The 22,588-nt window shown below is 38.4% G+C and overlaps 1 protein-coding gene across 1 annotated transcript; it reads right to left on the bottom strand.

Moving 5' to 3' along the window:
* Nucleotides 1-7,159: 7,159 nt before the first annotated feature.
* On the bottom strand, nucleotides 7,160-20,759 carry LOC309489138 (uncharacterized protein). Its single transcript, XM_082157719.1, has 10 exons — nucleotides 20,649-20,759; nucleotides 19,785-19,850; nucleotides 19,593-19,673; nucleotides 17,201-17,266; nucleotides 17,009-17,089; nucleotides 15,319-15,372; nucleotides 13,915-14,013; nucleotides 10,123-10,201; nucleotides 8,216-9,364; nucleotides 7,160-8,180 (listed from the first exon to the last, which is right to left on the bottom strand). Exons 1-7 carry the CDS (start codon nucleotides 20,682-20,684, stop codon nucleotides 13,999-14,001), a joined length of 399 nt encoding a protein of 132 aa, XP_082013845.1. The 5' UTR covers nucleotides 20,685-20,759; the 3' UTR covers nucleotides 7,160-8,180; nucleotides 8,216-9,364; nucleotides 10,123-10,201; nucleotides 13,915-13,998.
* Nucleotides 20,760-22,588: the final 1,829 nt, after the last annotated feature.

Below are 22,588 nucleotides of genomic sequence, written 5' to 3'. Positions count from 1 at the left end.
GTTCTGCTGAAGTGACAAACACAATGACCCTCATCACACACTTGCGCGGTCTATCGGCACACACCTTTCGGGCTCTCCTGGGCCTGTGCCTGAGGGCTCGATGAACACCACAGAGGCTGGCAAGCGCAGGCTAGCGACAAAGGGCGGAATTATTAAGATCACACGTCGTGGCCGAGATCAATACGAGGGGATAGGTGGGCAAATAAGAGGGAAATAAAGCAGGAGCCCGGAGCAAAAGGAGCACGTAATTGCACTGGCTGTTTATGGCAGGAGGGATGTTTAACCACACAGGCAGATTAGCATGCGCTAGGAAAAAAAAGGTTACTTGATAATTGGTTGCAAGATAAGATGAATCACAAAGGTTATTGGTGCTAGGTGGTACTTGTATCCAGGTACTTGTAAAATCATTTAGGATGAATTTTGTGGCAAAAAAACAAAAAACCCTTACCTTTAGAGCTCAGCACTAAGCTAATATTAGAGCTAAGTGGATTTATTTTGTGACATAAGGATTTGATGTGTACAGAGTTTTTAGTGAATGTTTTGCTAAAACACATTTTTACTAAAATATATTTTGTGTTCAACAGGAAAAAAATGTTTTTGGGTGAGCTGTTCTTTAAACAACTTGCAATGCTATTAAAGATGTGATGTTATTAATTAGAGATGCACCAATGTATCGAGCTTTTATTGTCACAAGAGGGTGCAGAAAAACGTGTCAGACTGCAACTCATACTGTTTGTGAAGAAAATGTCATATTGAATTTAGGGCAAGTTTAACACGACATTAACACTTTAACAGTTAGAAAATAGCAACATGATTTTAGGCTTTATTTGACCCTATCACTCATAGTTCAAGCCAGGGTTGCCAGACCTGCTTTTTCCCCACTACATCAAACATTATTTGTAGCGCCTGCCATCCAATAATCGCAATGAGATTTGTGCTCTGTTACTTCTGATAAGAAACAAAGTCTTAGCTTTTAAATTCTGTAAATTTTATCATGAAATTCAAACAATAAATTGCGTTTTGATGCTGTTAAATATGACGTGACATATCGCCGTAACGCCTCAGTTCAAGTCTTTTCTTCCACTTTAATACAAATGATATCTCGAAAAACATGCATGAATATCAGAAGGTATGTTGAAAGATGCAGTACAACTTACCGAAATCCGAATCATGTCTCATGTAATCACTCAATATGCTTCAATCGTGGAAAGACGTAAATAAAACAGCTTGTGAACAATATCACTTAATGTTGCATTTAACATTACCACAGGAAAGTCATCCAGTGTCCTCAGTTAGTTAGTTAGCTAGCTAGCTATAAAAACACTAGAGAAAAGCTTATTTACTGTTAATTATATATGTTTGAATAAATTTACCATGAACTGTTTAGAAAAATTACCTTATTTGCAACTGAGTTTAATAAAAACATTTTGGCTTTTATTTGAGTGTAAATATTATATCTGGAAATAAATAGCAGTTGAATATCATAGCTCTGTTGTTCATTTTAACCTATAATATTATAGTGTACAAAAATGAGAGGGTTCCCTGTATTTGCAGCATTATTTGGGAGAGATCGGTATTGGCATCGGCCCGATATCATTCTGAATAATCAGCTATCAGTATCGGCGGAGAAGTTTTGTATTAGTGCATCTCTATTATTAATAATAATATTACATATTCTGCAAATGGCAATGTACATGAATATGCTATATTTATTATTTAGGCCTATCACATTGCATAATTATTTTGTTTTATGGTGTAGCAAAGAAAAAAAAAATACTGGCCTCAATAGAAGAAAAAAAAAATCGACCCAGCCTTATAAAAAAAAAAAAAAAAAAAAAAAAAAAAAAAACATGCCTATGGCGACATTTCTGCAAAATGATATTATGTTGCTCTTTGCATGTTTCCTGACAGTTTCAAAGTGAAATATAGTGAGTAGTACTAAAAGTATGTTCAGTTTTATCTGAAACAGAAAAAAAAAGTTGCTGCCTTAAATTTTTAAGTACAGTCAACTTGGATGTTTAAGTAATTTCAACTTAAATTACTTTAAAATGAGTTGAACTTAAGTTATTTTGATGAGTTAAAGCAATGTAAAAAACATAAGTTGTCATAACTTATTGTTCATATCATTTTTTCATCACAGCATTTTTTAAATGCTCTATTGTTTTTGAAAACAAGCAAAAGTGAGAAACATACTTCCTGAAGAAACCATGCAATTTCAGCTTGCTTCTACAAGTCTATGAACGTGACTTATGTTTCACAGGATTCAGTGAAGAATAAAAGCTGTTGTGTTTTACTGCCACTAGTGTTCATTTCAGCTGGAAACTGAGTTTTTGCAGAGATGTAGTCATTTTTCAAATGAGCCTGTGTTGAACAAAAGATTTTATCGGGAAGATGAGATGATACAAAGAGGGTTTAAATACACTTTTAGACACATAAACCCTCATACTGGCAGGACTGGAGACACGCTGTTGAAGGTCATTCATAATGATTAAAATCCAAATGATTCATAAATGACCCAGGGGATTGTGGGTCTAGTGGCACCTCTATACATGGAAATTGCATTACCAGCCAAAGACACTGTCCAGGGACTCGCACCTCGAGCATCAGAACAGACAGCCCGTGCCGCAAGCAATGAGCCATCAAAAGAACAATCAAATATGACGTTAGGCAAGGCAGCACTAGCAGATAAATGGTACAGAGAGGTTTCTTGTATTGCTGATGTGGAATCTTTGGTCATTTCGATATTTGATATATGACGTTGCCCTTGAGGTTGAGAAACAGGGATTGATAATTAACACCCAAGGCGATGTTTAGCAATGTGATTTCCCAAAGGAGCGCAATGGTTAGATGAGACTTTGTGCCATAACAAACAACTGGATTGGTATGAAATACATAAGAGGTTATATTATCATACACAGTACATTTATTGGTAGTTTAAAGTAATGAGTGATGAAGAGAACCAGTGAAGAACTTCTACATCTCTGGGTTATTCTACAGACTCTGTGTCTTTTGAGTCCCCTATTAACATATGTGTAAATAGTGACTTGAACAATGAATAGTGAAAATCTACACATTAACTTTCAATGCTTGTTGGTATATGAACACATGCTGTTTTTTGTTAGCCATTTTTTGGACATTGTGTTAAGTTTAAAGAGGACCTATTATGCTTTTTTACATGTTCAACTTTCTTTAGTGTGTATTGCTGTTTGAGCATGAAAAAGGTTGCAATGTTAAAAGCACAAAGTCCCTCCTTCAATCTGTATATTTTAGCGTGTCCACAATCAGCATGTGCATAAATGTGCAAGGAAGCCGCGGAGTTTGACGTAAGTGGAAACCATGATGAATCAAACATCAAATAAAGCTAAATGACATAAAACAATAACAGTGATAGTCATCAGGTGCCATGTCCATAAGTGCAGCATCTTGGAGATCTTGAATCGTTTAATTAGCAGAATGTATTACTCCACTACATGCACGTGACGTCATTAACGCCAGTCCTTTATCGTTGAATCAATGTGACCATGTTCGGGTCGTGACTAGCTAATTAGTTTCTTCAACGATGCTTCGTACTATGGTTGTTACTATGGTCATTGTATTGGAAACGCAAGTTTTTGAAAAAAAATACCATTTTTGTCTGTGTAAACTACAAAAATGCACAATTGTGAAAATGGTCATTACGTGCTCAGTCTATAGCAGTCCATATTTTCCTAACGTTTTGCCACTTTATAGTCCAGGTACATTTGTATTAATAAACCGACCTCATCGTCCGCTGAGACTAAATTGATTGATATTTTTGCCATTTTTATTGTTTGTAGAAGAATGCGAATGTGTGCAGGCAAATAGTGTTTCTTTACAAAGTGACATCGCCAACTACTGGCCTGGCAGCGTAATATAAAGATTTTTATCCGTGTGAAAGGGGATCGTTTTGACAACGTTTGACAACTTAACAAAAACGCAAAGGAAAATGTTTTCTGATTTCTGAAACGTGCTGCGTAACACGAGAATGAACCTCATTGGTTCTTGCTGAAGTTCAAACGTGCTGTGTTACACGAGAATGAACCTCATTGGTTCTTGCTGAAGTGCAAACGTGCTGCGTAACACGAGAATGAACCTCATTGGTTCTTGCAGAAGTTCAAACGTGCTGCGTAACACGAGAAGGAACCTCATTGGTTATTGCAGAAGTTCAAACGTGCTGCGTAACACAAGAATGAACCTCATTGGTTCTTGCAAAAGTTCAAACGTGCTGCGTAACACGAGAAGGAACCTCATTGGTTCTTGCAGAAGTTCAAACGTGCTGCGTAACACGAGAATGAACCTCATTGGTTCTTGAAGAAGTTAAAACGTGCTGCGTAACACAAGAATGAACCTCATTGGTTCTTGCAGAAGTTCAAACGTGCTGCGTAACACAAGAATGAACCTCATTGGTTCTTGCAGAAGTTCAAACGTGCTGCGTAACACGAGAATGAACCTCATTGGTTCTTGCAGAAGCTCAAACGTGCTGCGTAACATGAGAATGAACCTCATTGGTTCTTGCTGAAGCTCAAACGTGTTGCGTAACACAAGAATGAACCTCATTGGTTCTTGCAGAAGTTCAAACGTGCTGCGTAACACAAGAATGAACCTCATTGGTTCTTGCAGAAGTTCAAACGTGCTGCGTAACACACGAGAATGAACATCATTGGTTCTTGCAGAAGATCAAACATGCTGCGTAACACGAGAATGAACCTCATTGGTTCTTGCAGAAGTTCAAACGTGGTGCGTAACACGAGAATGAACCTCATTGGTTCTTGCAGAAGTTCAAACGTGCTGCGTAACACGAGAATGAACCTCATTGGTTCTCACAGAAGTTCAAACGTGCTGCGTAACACGAGAATGAACCTCATTGGTTCTTACAGAAGATCAAACGTGCTGCGTAACATGAGAATGAACCTCATTGGTTCTTGCTGAAGCTCAAACGTGTTGCGTAACACAAGAATGAACCTCATTGGTTCTTGCAGAAGTTCAAACGTGCTGCGTAACACAAGAATGAACCTCACTGGTTCTTGCAGAAGTTCAAACGTGCTGCGTAACACACGAGAATGAACATTTTGGTTCTTGCAGAAGATCAAACATGCTGCGTAACACGAGAATGAACCTCATTGGTTCTTGCAGAAGTTCAAACGTGGTGCGTAACACGAGAATGAACCTCATTGGTTCTTGCAGAAGTTCAAACGTGCTGCGTAACACGAGAATGAACCTCATTGGTTCTCACAGAAGTTCAAACGTGCTGCGTAACACGAGAATGAACCTCATTGGTTCTTGCAGAAGATCAAACGTGCTGCGTAACATGAGAATGAACCTCATTGGTTCTTGCTGAAGCTCAAACGTGTTGCGTAACACAAGAATGAACCTCATTGGTTCTTGCAGAAGTTCAAACGTGCTGCGTAACACAAGAATGAACCTCATTGGTTCTTGCAGAAGTTCAAACGTGCTGCGTAACACACGAGAATGAACATCATTGGTTCTTGCAGAAGTTCAAACGTGGTGCGTAACACGAGAATGAACCTCATTGGTTCTTGCAGAAGTTCAAACGTGCTGCGTAACACGAGAATGAACCTCATTGGTTCTCACAGAAGTTCAAACGTGCTGCGTAACACGAGAATGAACCTCATTGGTTCTCGCACGTTAAGAAAGTATGCTTGAGTTTCAGTTTACCATTACTGATGTGTGCGTTGATGAATGTTAGAGATAGACTTGTGTTGTTAACTTTGAGTCTTAGTCTTACAGAATCGTTGGGGCACACACACACACACACACACACACACACACACACACACACACACACACACACACACACACACACACACACACACACATGTCTGGTTCACTATCTTTGTGGGGACTCCCCATAGACTTAATGGTTTTTATACAGTACAAACTGTATATTCTGTCCCCTTACACTAACCCTACCCCTAAACGTACCCATCACAGAACACTTTCTGCATTTTTACATTTTCAAAAAAATATAATTTAGTATGTTTATTTACCCATTCCCCTCATGGGGACTGCTGGCTGGTCCCCACAATGGAGGTGATCTCAGGTTTTACTATCCTTGTGGGGACATTTGGTTCCCACAATGTAATATAAATCAAACGCACGCACACACACACACACACACACACACACACACATACTTGTTTTTGTGGTATAGAAGGACACTGATGCCCAAACAAGTTTGGTGGTGGTATATGGGGACACCCCTTTCCCAATGCCCTACAGTGATGATACAAATATCAAAAATTTTGTTTTAATCTGCAGATCACAAATCTGACTTCAAATGTTCTATACACACAACAGAACAGAAAATATGACCATATGATATTTTGGTGGTACACAAGGACATTCCCGCCCATCCTAAAATGTTCCCGCCTATGACATAATTGTGATTTTTGGGGCCCGACTTGATTATGAGGACACTCTTTTTACAATACACTAAATATGTCATTTCAGTGGATTACAGGGACCAATGTGTTTTACTGGTACATGACCACACACACACACAAACCTGACAACACAGTGTATTACCAAGACTAAGGTGATTTAAGAGGACTGGATCTTAAACACAATACACAACTGCATAATCCAACATTATAAGGACGAGTGTGTTTAATGGTACATGCCCACACACACACACAAACCTGACAACACGGTGTATTACCAAGACTAAGGTGATTAAAGAGTACCGGATCTCCAATACAATACACAAAACAACTTGCAACATTACAGGGACAGAAGTGTTTTAGAGGTGCTTTAATTATGAATTCAATAATATCATCATAAACATTGAGTTTTTTTCAGTTTTACCATGTAATACAATCATGTCATGCCATTTTAAGGGGAAAGTGACATCCACAAACTTAAAAACATGGTCAATAAAACTTGCACAACTGTGTGATCTTTCAGAAAGCATACAGTATCATTACTGTTTTGACATATTAAAATGACAAACAGATGAACCATTCAAAACTTCGAAAAGATTGACAAAACAGCCCTTGGAAACAGGCACAATTTAAAGATGTCATTAAACAGGCTTTGAAATGTATAAAATGAACTCACTCAACATGCAATATATGCTGCAACATGTAGAGAAACCGACTTACAAGGGACGGTTTACCTAAAAAGACAATTCTCTTATTTCCAGAAAATGTAAACAGAATTGTCAAGTTTCAAAGCAGAATTACAGAGATAACAGGAAAAGTATTCAACAAAGTTAGTTTGGGCTGTACATCAGCTCTAGAAGAGTATAGTGTCATTAGAATACAACCATCATTGTAAGTACAAAAGCTCTCATGTGTTTAGGGCTGGGTATCGTTCAAAAAATTTCGATACCAATACCGATACCGATACCTTGATTTCGATACCGGTTCCTAAACGATACTTTTTTCGATACCAATTTTATGAAATCCATTTTAACAAGATTACATAACACTTTACCTCAGAAAAACTTGGTGTTATTTTTTCAGTTTGACTCATGCTCCTTAGCCAGTGCACAAAGGAACAAAAAAAGCACAAAGGAACAAAATATTCCTTATACATATACATAAGGAACAAATTTTTTTTTTTTTATATAGAGCTCATGCTCACCAAAGCTGAATTTGTCTGATCAAAGATACAATAAAACTTGTAATATTGTGGAATAGTATTACAATTTAAAATCTTATTTGAATATATTTCAAAATGTAATTTATTCCTGTGTTGTCAAAGCTGAATTTTCAAAATCATTACTTCAGTGTCACATGATCCTCCAGAAATATGAAAACAGTTTTTGGAAACTACGATACATTTTTTCATGATTCTTTGATGAATAAAACATTCAAAAGAACAGCATTTATTTAAAAAAAGGAAATCTTTTGTAACATTACACATGTTTTAAGGTCATTATTGATCACTTTAATGCATCCTTAGTGAAAAAAAAATTCTGACCAACCAACACATTATTGAACGGCAGTGTACACTCAGTAGGTCATTATTGCAATATAAACACAGTCAGAGTGATCAACAAGGTATATCTTCATTTACCAGTCGAAGACGGAGCAACTTTCTGCTCTTATGTTTACTCCATGCACTGTCAAGGGCTTCATCATATCTGTCGCGGTACCGTCTTTGCAGCAATTATTTTACCACAAATACTGCATCGCGCGCTGTTGGCATCGAGCCTGGAGAAATGTATCCACACTTTTGATCGACATCTTTAGGGTATTGTGAGTGTGTGTGCTCGCGTCTCATTGAGTATGTGCGCGAGTTTGTGTGTGTGTGTGCTCGCGTCTCATATGAGAATGTGTGCGTGGACAGTTTGTGTGCGCGCGCGCGTCTCATATGAGTATGTGCGCGGAGAGTTCCCCGCGTCTCGTGTGTGTAGAGTTCACGTGTATGTGCGCGAGCGACTTTAGGCGTGTTGTTGTGCATTTCATATGTATTTGTTTGAGCACTGACGTTGACGAGTTAACCCCTTAGGTATCGAAATATGGTACCGAAAAACAAGTCATTTTTCGATACTCGATAGTATCGAGGCAATTCGGTCGGTACCTAAAAAGTATCGAACTCGGTACCCAGCCCTACATGTGTTTAGAGAATACTAAAGCATGTATTCTTCTGTACAGAGAATGAGAGAGAGGCAGAAATTGAAAACCCACGGAAAGGATCCTCAGCGGTCTTACACTGCTGGCATTCAGTCAGTGTGGCCAGTTTTCCTTTGGTTATACACTCACCGAAAGGATTATTAGGAACACCTGTTCAATTTCTCATTAATGCAATTATCTAATCAACCAATCACATGGCAGTTGCTTCAATGCATTTAGGGGTGTGGTCCTGGTCAAGACAATCTCCTGAACTCCAAACTGAATGTCAGAATGGGAAAGAAAGGTGATTTAAGCAATTTTGAGCGTGGCATGGTTGTTGGTGCCAGACGGGCCGGTCTGAGTATTTCACAATTTGCTCAGTTACTGGGATTTTCACGCACAACCATTTCTAGGGTTTACAAAGAATGGTGTGAAAAGGGACAAACATCCAGTATGCGGCAGTCCTGTGGGCGAAAATGCCTTGTTGATGCTAGAGGTCAGAGGAGAATGGGCCGACTGATTCAAGCTGATAGAAGAGCAACTTTGACTGAAATAACCACTCGTTACAACCGAGGTATGCAGCAAAGCATTTGTGAAGCCACAACACGCACAACCTTGAGGCGGATGGGCTACAACAGCAGAAGACCCCACCGGGTACCACTCATCTCCACTACAAATAGGAAAAGAGGCTACAATTTGCACAAGCTCACCAAAATTGGACAGTTGAAGGCTGGAAAAATGTTGCCTGGTCTGATGAGTCTCGATTTCTGTTGAGACATTCAGATGGTAGAGTCAGAATTTGGCGTAAACAGAATGAGAACATGGATTCATCATGCCTTGTTACCACTGTGCAGGCTGGTGGTGGTGGTGTAATGGTGTGGGGGATGTTTTCTTGGCACACTTCAGACCCCTTAGTGCCAATTGGGCATCGTTTAAATGCCACGGCCTACCTGAGCATTGTTTCTGACCATGTCCATCCCTTTATGACCACCATGTACCCATCCTCTGATGGCTACTTCCAGCAGGATAATGCACCATGTCACAAAGCTCGAATCATTTCAAATTGGTTTCTTGAACATGACAATGAGTTCACTGTACTAAAATGGCCCCCACAGTCACCAGATCTCAACCCAATAGAGCATCTTTGGGATGTGGTGGAACGGGAGCTTCGTGCCCTGGATGTGCATCCCACAAATCTCCATCAACTGCAAGATGCTATCCTATCAATATGGGACAACATTTCTAAAGAACGCTTTCAGCACCTTGTTGAATCAATGCCACGTAGAATTAAGGCAGTTCTGAAGGCGAAAGGGGGTCAAACACAGTATTACTATGGTGTTCCTAATAATCCTTTAGGTGAGTGTATGTGCCTTAAAATGTTCAATTGCAGCTGTAACTTCAGCATTTGACCAGCACACTTTTTGTCCTTTCCACAAGGTTTTCTATTCCTACCTCACATTCATTCTCTGTACAGAAGAATACATGCTTTAGTAAACTCTAACTATATGAGAGCTCATGTACTTACAATGGTGGTCATATTCTGATTTAAACCTCAGGTACCTTGAGGAACTTCAGTGGTTTCTCGATGGGCATCTTCTGAACACCTGTAGGAAATCAGTTATAGACAGATCAGAAACTCAGATGTAACTCAAACCTGCATCTAGAACTTAAAACTGGTTATACATCTGATATCTAAAAATTACATTTCAAATGACACTCATTATTCTGGAGATGGAATGTTGTGTTAAACATCTCCTTTTTAAAGTTTTTGACCAACATGAACATGATAAACTTATTGGTTTGGTACTGATTCCATTAATTTTGTTCTAGAAAAATTGTTATTTATAATAATATCTGATTATTGATAACTGATTTTTACAATTAATGGCAAAAGGAATGTTTAGAAATGTAATCTGATATTATCTACTGACACACTATAGCAGGGTTCACCAATCTCGGTCCTGGAGGGCCGCTGTCCTGCAGAGTTTAGCTCCAACCAGCTCCAACACACCTGGTTGAAAGTTTCTAGTATGCCTAGTGAGACCTTGATTATCTGGTTCAGGTGTGTTTAATTGGGGTTGGAGCTAAACACTGCAGGACAGCGGCCCTCCAGGACTGAGATTGGTGAACCCTGCACTATAGTATGATATATATATACATACACTATGAACAAAATTCTAAACGCTTTTGTTTTTGCCCCCATTTTTCATGAGCTGAACTAAAAGTTAAGACTTTTTCTATGTACACAAAAGGCCTATTTCTCTCAAATATTGTTCACAAATCTGTCTAAATCTGTGTTAGTGAGCACTTCTCCTTTGCCGAGATAATCCATCCACCTCACAGGTGTGGCATATCAAGATACTGATTAGACAGCATGATTATTGCACAGGTGTGCCTTAGGCTGGCCACAATAAAAGGCCACTCTAAAATGTGCAGTTTTGTGTGGTGTCGGGGGGTGGGGGGTGTGGGGTGTCGGGGGGTTGGGGGGTGTCGGGGGTCTGGAAACAAGTCATTATCTGGTGTGACCATCATTTGCCTCACGCAGTACAACACATCTCCTTCGCATAGAGTTGATCAGGTTGTTGATTGTGGCCTGTGGAATGTTGGTCCACTCCTCTTCAATGGCTGTGTGAAGTTGCTGGATATTGGCAGGACCTGGAACACGTTGTCGTATACGCCGATTCAGAGCATCCCAAACATGCTCAATGGGTGACATGTCCGGTGAGTAATGGTGGCCATGCAAGAACTTTGCAGAATGGGGCCGTGCATTATCATGCTGCAACATGAGGTGATGGTCGTGGATGAATGGCACAACAATGGGCCTTAGGATCTCATCAAGGTATCTCTGTGCATTCAAAGTGCCATCAATAAAATGCACCTGCGTTCGTTGTCCATAACATACGCCTGCACATACCATAACCCCACCATGGGCCACTCGATCCACAATGTTGACATCAGCAAACCTGTCTGCCATCTGCCCTGTACAGTGAAAACCGGGATTCATCCGTGAAGAGAACACCTCTCCAAAGTGCCAGACGCCATCGAATGTGAGCATTTGCCCACGCAGGTCGTTTACAACGACCAACTGCAGGTCGAGACCCCGATGAGGACGATGAGCATGCAGATGAGCTTCCCTGAGACGGTTTTTGACAGTTTGTGCAGAAATTCTTTGGTTATGCAAACCGATTGTTGCAGCAGCTGTCCGGGTGGCTGGCCTCAGACGGTGTTGGAGGTGAAGATGCTGGATGTGGAAGTCCTGGGCTGGTGTGGTTACACGTGGTCTGCAGTTGTGAGGCCGGTTGGATGTACTGCCAAATTCTCTGAAAAGCCTTTGGAGACGGCTTATGGTAGAGAAATGAACATTCAATTCACGGGCAACAGCAGGTGGACATTCCTGCTGTCAGCATGCCAATTGCACGCTCCCTCAAAACTTGCGACATCTGTGGCATTGTGCTGTGTGATAAAACTGCACATTTTAGAGTGGCCTTTTATTGTGGCCAGCCTAAGGCACACCTGTGCAATAATCATGCTGTCTAATCAGTATCTTGATATGCCACACCTGTGAGGTGGATGGATTAACTCGGCAAAGGAGAAGTGCTCACTAACACAGCTTTAGACAGATTTTTGAACAATATTTGAGAGAAATAGGCATTTTGGGTACATAGAAGAAGTCTTAGAACTTTGAGTTAGATCTATAATTTTGTTCAGTGTATATAACTGGCTTAAAACCATTTTTCTTTGGTGAAAATACTAACGTAAAATTGTACCACAATATATATTGGTTTAAAATAATAATAAACATGTTCATAAACACAAACTTGTTATGCTGGGTACACACCAAAAGATAATCAAGCTGATTTTGGGCCGATTTCCCCCTTCTGACAATCCTAGCTGTGTCCCGATTATCTTGATGGTTATAGATTATCTTATCAGATTTTCCCTTGGTGTGAGGTGTGTTAAGAGTGTCCGAACCTGATCGGAAGAACGTCGGAGCCGCCCTGATCTCGAATCGCAAATATTCAACATGTTGAATATTTACGATCAGAAATCCTGAAATGTGGGGGGAAGCCCAAGGACAAACGCGCGCATGCTCTGGAGATTATCACGTGAAAGGAAACAATATCCAATCAGAAAGCGAGATGAAGGAAGAAGGAAGCATAACAAACGCAGTCATGGCGGCACAAAGTGAAATTGATGTGGACAGCAGAGATGGAGGATCAGCTTGTTGATTTGTGGAACAAATGTTTACACAACGTGTTGTGTAAAACTTTTCCAAACACTATCATTGCAATTTCTTCCTGCATATCGTCCGCCATGCTTATTCTGAGGTCTCTAGAGTGTTAACAGTCGAGACTCTGATTGCATGGTCTTTAGGGTTGGGTATCTAGAACCGGTTCCAAAATGCCAAAAACAGGGGATTCGATAAGACGTGCGCACTTCAATTCCGCTTATCGATTCCTTACTTTGGTGATGCTCACATGCGCGAGGTGAATGGCAGTGAGCATTTGTTTACAGTTGTATTGATCTGCCAGGACCTGCCTGCCGCACATGCGCTGTACATTATATTTACGATGGCGGAGCGCAGCAGACGTTCAAAAGTTTGGTTAAGCTTTTCAAAAAAAGATGAAAATACAGCGAATTGTATCACATGCAAGAAAGACATTTCATGCAAGGGAGGAAGCACCTCCAATATGATGAAACATTTGCTGCAACACAGGGTCAATTTGAAGGAATGCAGCGCATTTGATTCGGTGCGATCTCTCAACAGCAGTACCAGAGGTTTCCACACACCAGATAAAGCTACTAGCAGCAGCAATAGCAGTCTCTCACACTCAGGTACAAAACTAGAGCCACATAATTCTGGATAAAACGAGAACCAGTTTTGTTTAAAATAGAGATCATGAATAAATACATCAGACAATTAATACGAGTCGAGTCTATAATTCCTTAAAGTGTTATATATATACAGTATATTGTAAATTAAGATGCATTGTCACAGTTTTACTGGTAATAGCCTAAATGTAACAAGAATAAAAGGTAGAAAAAAGTATTTGCTCTCTTTTTTCTCTCCAATAAATATTGGAATCGAAACCAAGAATCGTTAAGAACCGGATTCGATAAGCAGAATCGGAATCGTTAATTTAAACGATACCCAACCCTCACGGTCTTTTCACATCATGGCACACCACACACTATAGGAGCAAAACGGTTAAATCTAGGATTTTTTGTCCTCATGTTTGTGGTCTATCACATTTTGAAAATCTTATAAGATGTAAAAAATCTTTTGGTGTGTAACCCAGCATTAGTTGACACATACCAACATTACTGGAGACGCCTGCAGCTCCAGCAGGAACATCACCTTCAGAACCGCTTTCATCAGGATCACTGGCATCAGAGTCCGTCATACTGATCTCATCTTAAAGAAAAAGAGACATTTAAAACAAGAACATCTTCAGTTTAACCTGTATTCAGAAGTCATTTATGAAACATGACAAATGGCACCGTTTAATAATAATAATCATATTAATAACAACTATAATACTTCACTAAGATCACTATTATTAGAATTATCGCCTAGACAGTGATATACTAATACTGTCAATGAAAAATTAATATTTTATAATGAGTATATTATTTTACAATAAGAGGTTATAATACTTTCTTAATTTCTTCACTTAAGCTGTTATACTGGCAGAAACCTGCAGTTTAAGTGAAAACAGGTTTATAAACGCATCTTATTGCAAAATTGGATTACCACAAAAAAATGTGGATATAATGCGAATGTGAAAATAGAGAGTAACTGGTGCTGGTTGCGTTCCCAAATGCATGTTAAACTTATGGCACATGCAGAGATGGAGTTCACTGCATTCATTCCCTGTGAAACGAGGCATGGAAAAAGCCAGATCATGAGCTGATCGAGCGAGCAAAGTGTGCTCTTCAGTGTGAAACACACAGCACAACAGACTACAGACTTACTTTCTTATCGTCTTTTGCGATTTGATAAGGGCATTAAGCCATGTTGTGCTTTTGATTTTAATATGTTTGAGAGATGCTTTGCCAAAGCAATTGCGCAAAAAACAAAGACAATTTATGTTATTATGAGGCGTAAAAATATTTTCGGTTCTTTTGGTTCAAACTGTGGAGGGACAGATTAGACTGTGGTGGGTCACTAGAGTAAATTAATGGTAACACTATGAATTTTACTCCTCCCAAAAATGCCAAATAATAAACAGGTGAGAGCGTATTTTAGGCTATATGACACGATATAGTGAGATATGACAGCGCTTCTGCAACACGCATCACTGCAGATGAGTAGCTGAGGATCTCTTCAGCATGCTGATGCACAAAATACAAACTAAAAATAAATTAAAGTAAGTCGCAGATGCTCAACACACAGTCATCTTCATTAAAAGTAGTGAGAATAAATGATTTTACCAGTGCTGATGCTACTCTCTCTCCTATTGATCTTAAAATTAGCTGATACAAAAAATGCTGCTCATAGCGGTAGCTTTCGATGACGTGAACACCGTTAAATCTGATATAGCGCGGGAAATGAAGATCGGATTTATGTCTGTTTTGTGCAGACACATTTATGTGGCCAAGTGTAAATGGAATTGTTTTGACAATGAAATGACCAGGTGTAAAACAGCCCCAAAGATGATGTGAAAAAGTTCTTACTAGACTAGCATTTCCTAAAATGATGCAATGCTCTTTTTATTACCATCTCAACACAGTCTTGATCCTCCAATGATGATTGTTCCTTCTCAGGGCTCACCTGAAAGCAAGGCAAAGAAAGAAAAAATAAACATCTATTAGATACAAAGGATTCAGAGATTCTCCAAATGAAGCAGCACAGATACTTGACTCCATTAACACTGACTGATCACTGTCATAAAACATAAAATTAAAACAATTTCACATTATCAATGATATACTTGAGCAAAAGAAGGCTGATGACGCCAAACTAATTCAGGTATGATGGGACATTTCAAACAGTGACTTAAGATTTAAAACACTGTGACATAAGTTGTAATCAAGTATAAAGTTAAAACCCTATAAATATATGGTCATAACCAATCAGGGATGCATGAAAATAATGCTCATTATTAATGTTATCATTGTCAATCCGATAAGAAAATTAGGCCGCTATATTAACACTAATAAATAATGGATTACTTCCTTCAGCTTCAGATGTGCGCTGTTCACCATGATGGTTTTGAAATGTTTGAATCACAAATCTGTGAAATCAGCGCATTGTTACAGGGAGAGTTCGCTTGTGGAATTGTAAGTTGTAATATTTTTTATTTTTGTTATATATCTGATTTATCTCATATAGGATGCATTTGGCTGAGTTAATGAGTGCTGCAGTAAACACTTCACTGTAGGCCTACCGGTGGTCAGCAAAACATTAATTATGATTGGGACTGTCATATATACATAACACTATAATGAGCAAACTATTGCATTAAAAACGTTGTGAATTCTTTGGGTTTAGTTGCTGTGTTTCAGCGTGTAGTCCTGGGAGGAGCGCATCCACAACAGGAGTTTCACTATGTAATAGTTGATTACTATTAATAATAGCTCAAGTTAATCTGTGCATGATTTTGTGCAAGTATAAGTTGTAATATTGTGTTTCTTTTGTATAAATATCTAATTTATCATATATAGGTTGTGTTCCGTTGAGCTAAAACCATCTAACAAAGCCTCAGTTTAGGGGTGTTCCTTCAGCTCTTTAGGCCATTTCATTTTAAGTTTAATGTTGTCTAATAACTTGTTTGCATTTTAATTTCATTTGATTTATTATTATTATTATTATTATTAAGGCAATAGATGTTTTGGTAAAACTTCACAATACATATGTTATTGCATTAACTAACATGAACTAACAGAGAAAAACTTTTGTTAATGTGAGTTAATAAAATATGTGAGTTCATGTTAGTTCACAGTGCATTAAATTAACAGATACAACACTGGATCCTAAAATGTCTTGGAAAATGTTGAGATTAACGTTAAGTAAGATAAACATTAAGTAAATCCTGTAGAAGTATTGTTCATTCATTGTTAGTTCATGTTAACTAATACTAACAAGATGAAACCTTTTTATAAAGTATTGCCATTTTTTTATAAAGAAAGTTGGAAATATGAATGTAAAATTCATTTTAAAAGTTAAGGAATCTTACATTAGGCCACTGTACTGTATATGTTTGATTTATGTTGAAGTGTTTGGGACATTGGCTTTAAATGATGTGCGTTTCGTTTTTGTAATCAGGCTTTCAAAGTATATCAAATTTTGGATTTAGATTCATCGGCTAATATATCAGATATCGGCTTTCGAATATAAAGAATGATCAGTTATCGGCCCAAATGTTCATATCGCTGTATCCCTAATTTGATTTCCAAAAAAACAATACCTTCTGTACATCTCTGACTTCTGACTGGGACGGGGACGGACTCTTCATTTCGAGAGTGGAGGGTTCAACCTCACTGAGAGTCTACAAAACATCACATTAGACATGAAACAGTGGTGTAAATATGTGAACACTAGATCTCACAGATGTCTCTGCTTCGTTTGCTCGTTCTCTTCCAGCACAACTCTCACTTACCTTGTCTAGTCCCACAGTAAGAGCAGCACAATCACTGCCTGATGACCACTGGCTCTTATGGCTCATCTGAGAATATGAAATTAAGCGTTACATACAGAAACACTTCACCTAAGAGTTTAAAAAAAGCATTATAAATGGAATATATAAAGGATAATGTACAGTCAGTCAGTAATTAATAAAAAATAAACTGACAGGATAATAAGGGTCCTGATACACAGCTACCTATCAATAAATATTTGCACATGAAATACTGATTTGAGATAATATACAAGATTACAAAATAGTTAAAGTTTTCAAATCAATATTTCAATATTTAAATGCTACCACAAGGTAATGTTCACGGCTTTTATGCATCACATTACATGTGTTTTCATTCCAGTGTGTCAGGTTGTGTGTAGCTTTACACCAGTTTTATGAGGACACCGTTTTATGAGGACATCATAAGAGCATGTTCCTGATGTTTGACTTGACTGAAGAATCTCAGTGTGTTGTGTAAGTTTAACAGAATACTGGTCTATGAGGACACTAGATTTATGAGGACATCATAAGAGCATGTTCCTGATGTTTGACTTGACTGAAGAATCTCAGTGTGTTGTGTAAGTTTAACAGAATACTGGTCTATGAGGACACTAGATTTATGAGGACATCATAAGAACATGATCCTGATGTTTGACTTTGACTGAGTGTGTTGTGTAAGTTTAACAGAATCCTGGTCTATGAGGACACTAGATTTATGAGGACATCATAAGAGCATGTTCCTGATGTTTGACTTGACTGAAGAATCTCAGTGTGTTGTGTAAGTTTAACAGAATCCTGGTCTATGAGGACACTAGTTTTACTGGGACACTGGTAACTAGATACATTTGGACGGCACTGAGTTCAAGTGTGTGTATGTATGAGAGTGATACGAGACATTGCGCCTGTGCTAGATGTACAGTAAGTGATCGTGACTCACTTCTTACACACACAATCATAATTCAGGGACTGATAACTGTGGCAAATAATCTGTTTCTGAGGAAACAGAGTTATTACATTAACTTATTGGATACCTTTAGATTTGCTGTATCTTGTTCAGGTTTCATCTGATTCTTCAGAGTTATCATCTGAAAAAAAAAGTAGTAAAAATATATAAAAAAGACAAATAAATACTAATTTTAGTATCACTTATTGAAAGCCAAACAGAGGTTGCTATTTTTTACCAACTTCTTCAATGATTATATTTAATCTGACAAGCACAAATAGTTTTCGCTATTGGTATTAGCCACAATGAGCTGTGAATTATGGGTTATCAGTATCGATCCTAATATTCCATATGTGTGTCCCGGTAAAACTAGTGTCCTCATAGACCAGGATTCTGTCAAACTTACACAACACACTGAGATTCTCCTGTCAAGTTAAACATCAGGAACATGCTCTTATAATGATGTCCTCATAAAACGGTGTCCTCATAAAACAGGTGTAAGACACACACACACACTTGACACACTGTAATGAACATGCATGTAATATGATGCATTAAAGCCATGAACATTAACTTGTAGGGCTGCACAATGTATTGCTTTATCATTCATACCTATCTGTGGTAGTGACATTGCAGTATAGGCCTCTGTGAAGTCAGGCTATATAAAGACTCTGCCGTGTTATTTTACAGTTGATTACTCAAGTTCTGTACCTAAATGCTGTTAGACTTACCTGGAATATATGAGGCATTGTTTATTTCACATCTTTGTTAATTTTTTTTATCTCTGCTTGCAATTTATTATTTTCTATGCAGATGCAAACCCCTACAAAATCACACCAATCATTCTAGAATGATTAATTATTTCCAAATAGAGCTATTCAATTCATTTAGTGAAATTGCTTTTCATATTGAAAAACTTTTGTTAATGTGAGTTAATAAAATATGCGAATTCATGTTCGTTCACAGTGTATTAAATTAACAGATACAACACTGGATCCTAAAATGTCTTGGAAAATGTTGAGATTAACGTTAAGTAAGATAAACATTAAGTAAATCCTGTAGAAGTATTGTTCATTCATTGTTAGTTCATGTTAACTAATACTAACAAGATGAAACCTTTTTATAAAGTATTGCCATTTTTTTATAAAGAAAGTTGGAAATATGAATGTAAAATTCATTTTAAAAGTTAAGGAATCTTACATTAGGCCACTGTACTGTATATGTTTGATTTATGTTGAAGTGTTTGGGACATTGGCTTTAAATGATGTGCGTTTCGTTTTTGTAATCAGGCTTTCAAAGTATATCAAATTTTGGATTTAGATTCATCGGCTAATATATCAGATATCGGCTTTCGAATATAAAGAATGATCAGTTATCGGCCCAAATGTTCATATCGCTGTATCCCTAATTTGATTTCCAAAAAAACAATACCTTCTGTACATCTCTGACTTCTGACTGGGACGGGGACGGACTCTTCATTTCGAGAGTGGAGGGTTCAACCTCACTGAGAGTCTACAAAACATCACATTAGACATGAAACAGTGGTGTAAATATGTGAACACTAGATCTCACAGATGTCTCTGCTTCGTTTGCTCGTTCTCTTCCAGCACAACTCTCACTTACCTTGTCTAGTCCCACAGTAAGAGCAGCACAATCACTGCCTGATGACCACTGGCTCTTATGGCTCATCTGAGAATATGAAATTAAGCGTTACATACAGAAACACTTCACCTAAGAGTTTAAAAAAAGCATTATAAATGGAATATATAAAGGATAATGTACAGTCAGTCAGTTATTAATAAAAAATAAACTGACAGGATAATAAGGGTCCTGATACACAGCTACCTATCAATAAATATTTGCACATGAAATACTGATTTGAGATAATATACAAGATTACAAAATAGTTAAAGTTTTCAAATCAATATTTCAATATTTAAATGCTACCACAAGGTAATGTTCACGGCTTTTATGCATCACATTACATGTGTTTTCATTCCAGTGTGTCAGGTTGTGTGTAGCTTTACACCAGTTTTATGAGGACACCGTTTTATGAGGACATCATAAGAGCATGTTCCTGATGTTTGACTTGACTGAAGAATCTCAGTGTGTTGTGTAAGTTTAACAGAATCCTGGTCTATGAGGACACTAGATTTATGAGGACATCATAAGAACATGATCCTGATGTTTGACTTGACTGAAGAATCTCAGTGTGTTGTGTAAGTTTAACAGAATCCTGGTCTATGAGGACACTAGTTTTACTGGGACACTGGTAACTAGATACACTTGGACGGCACTGAGTTCAAGTGTGTGTATGTATGAGAGTGATACGAGACATTGCGCCTGTGCTAGATGTACAGTAAGTGATCGTGACTCACTTCTTACACACACAATCATAATTCAGGGACTGATAACTGTGGCAAATAATCTGTTTCTGAGGAACACTGGTCGCATGGCACTGCTTAAGCATGGAAACCCTGAACTCACCTTTATAATGATTGCTGAATCTGCCCTGGAGCTCATCTTTGTCTGTAAACGGCATGTCCTCTTCCAGATCTTGATCTTCTCCTTCACTGACTCACTTCAGTCATCATGTGTCTGCGCGCATAGAAAAAGACTCTCATTAATCACGACCATTGCATTTCATTTGACATATTATTCAAAAAGCTTGTTTTAAATAAATTGATCAATTATGGTAAACAGCATTCAAGTTATTTTAATACTTTATTATTATATGATATTTAAGGAATATGTTAATTGATAATAACTATTCATTCATAGATTTCATTCACAATTGATACATTATAGGCAATAATAGTGACAGTATTAATAAGACTGAATCAGACTGACAGTTCTAATAATATTCAGAGTATATTTTATTATAGTCAGGAGTAATATGAGCACATATTTGTGTCTTAATGTGTTTAAAGCAAGCATAACTGTAGTAATATTAACAGTAGCATATCAGGATACTGTACTGGGTGAAATAGCCTCCCCTTCACATACTGTAGTCATGACAACGCGTTATTATGATGGCTAGACTATTTTATGAGATCAGAAAAGGTAGCAGTTACAAATATAGTGCAATCGAAAACGAGTTTAAAATGACAAGCATCGCTGATTCCCTCATGTCAGTCTGTAAACAGAATCACTATAGGTCCGCTAGCACCGTTAGCATCACGCGCTAGCTGCTTTCTAACTGTAAAACGAGCAGCGAAGAGCACACAGAACATGCACAAACAAGCCAACCGGACCCACATGCTATTAGAGAAGCAATTAAACAACGTTATAACTTACCTTTTGGATAACAGTTGCCTTCATCAGGTCCACAGATGTCTTCTCAGGTGCAGAGTTTGTCCAGTCCAAACAGGAAATGACGTGACGACGAATGACTACACCTCTGATTACGTTGTACTTATCATAATATAAACGGGATTTTATTTATTTATTTATCTATCATATATTTAATGCAAAATTAATAAATTACAGGCAAAAATACTTAAATAATTAGTATTTTGCATTAAGTTGCTACACATTTTAAAGCTGATTGAAGCTCCGCCCACTGGCGCCATCTTGTTTTCGCGATCTCCCGCCTACCGGTACCGATCTGACCAATCACTAAAGCTGATTGAAGCTCCGCCCACTGGCGCCATCTTGTTTTCGCGATTTCCCGCCTACCGGTACCGATCTGACCAATCACAGGCCCCAAAGAATACACTTGTGTAAAAGATGCAAATTTTTGATGACGCGGGTGTAATACCAGGACCTGGCTACAGGGGCGCACTCTCGAAATCAGGGATACACTGTGTATGGTAAAATTTCAGGGTTTTGTGGTATGTAAGGACATGGCGCCAAACTTTGAGAGGGAGCTTCTGGAACGTAGTAAATGACATCTACGCTGTCGGATTTATGAGGACATGGCCTCTGTCCTCATAAACCCAAATGTCCCCATAGTGCTGGTGCGTATTCAGGTCAAAAGTCCTCGTAAACCACAAAAACAACACACACACACACACACACACACACACACACACACACACACACACACACACACACACACACACACACACTAAGGAACAATGCTGAGACAAGGGATGAAGATGATTTGAATGACTGGAGATAACAGCAGTAGTTACCAGGGTAGCTGGACACATTAAGCATCTAAGTAGCAAGATGAACCGTTTGTAAAGCTGTGTCCCATTCAGGGGCTGCATCCTCCGAAGGCTGCATTTGAAGGCCGATTGTGTCACAGCGGCGCGACGAAGGCTGTCCCAAGTCGAAGGATCCTTTAATGCGGCCTACTGTTAGTGTTGCCAAGTCCAAGGTTTTCCCGCAGAATTGGGCTACTTTTTCCGTGGGATTTTTTTTTTTTTCGCTGGTTGATTTCCTATCCCCATAAGTATGATTTCGGCGCTCCAACACCCCCA

This window comes from Leuciscus leuciscus (genome assembly GCF_965113295.1).
Source record: "Leuciscus leuciscus genome assembly, chromosome: 24".
Classification (NCBI taxonomy): domain Eukaryota; kingdom Metazoa; phylum Chordata; class Actinopteri; order Cypriniformes; family Leuciscidae; genus Leuciscus; species Leuciscus leuciscus.
This window is presented reverse-complemented; position numbering and strand designations above follow the sequence as displayed.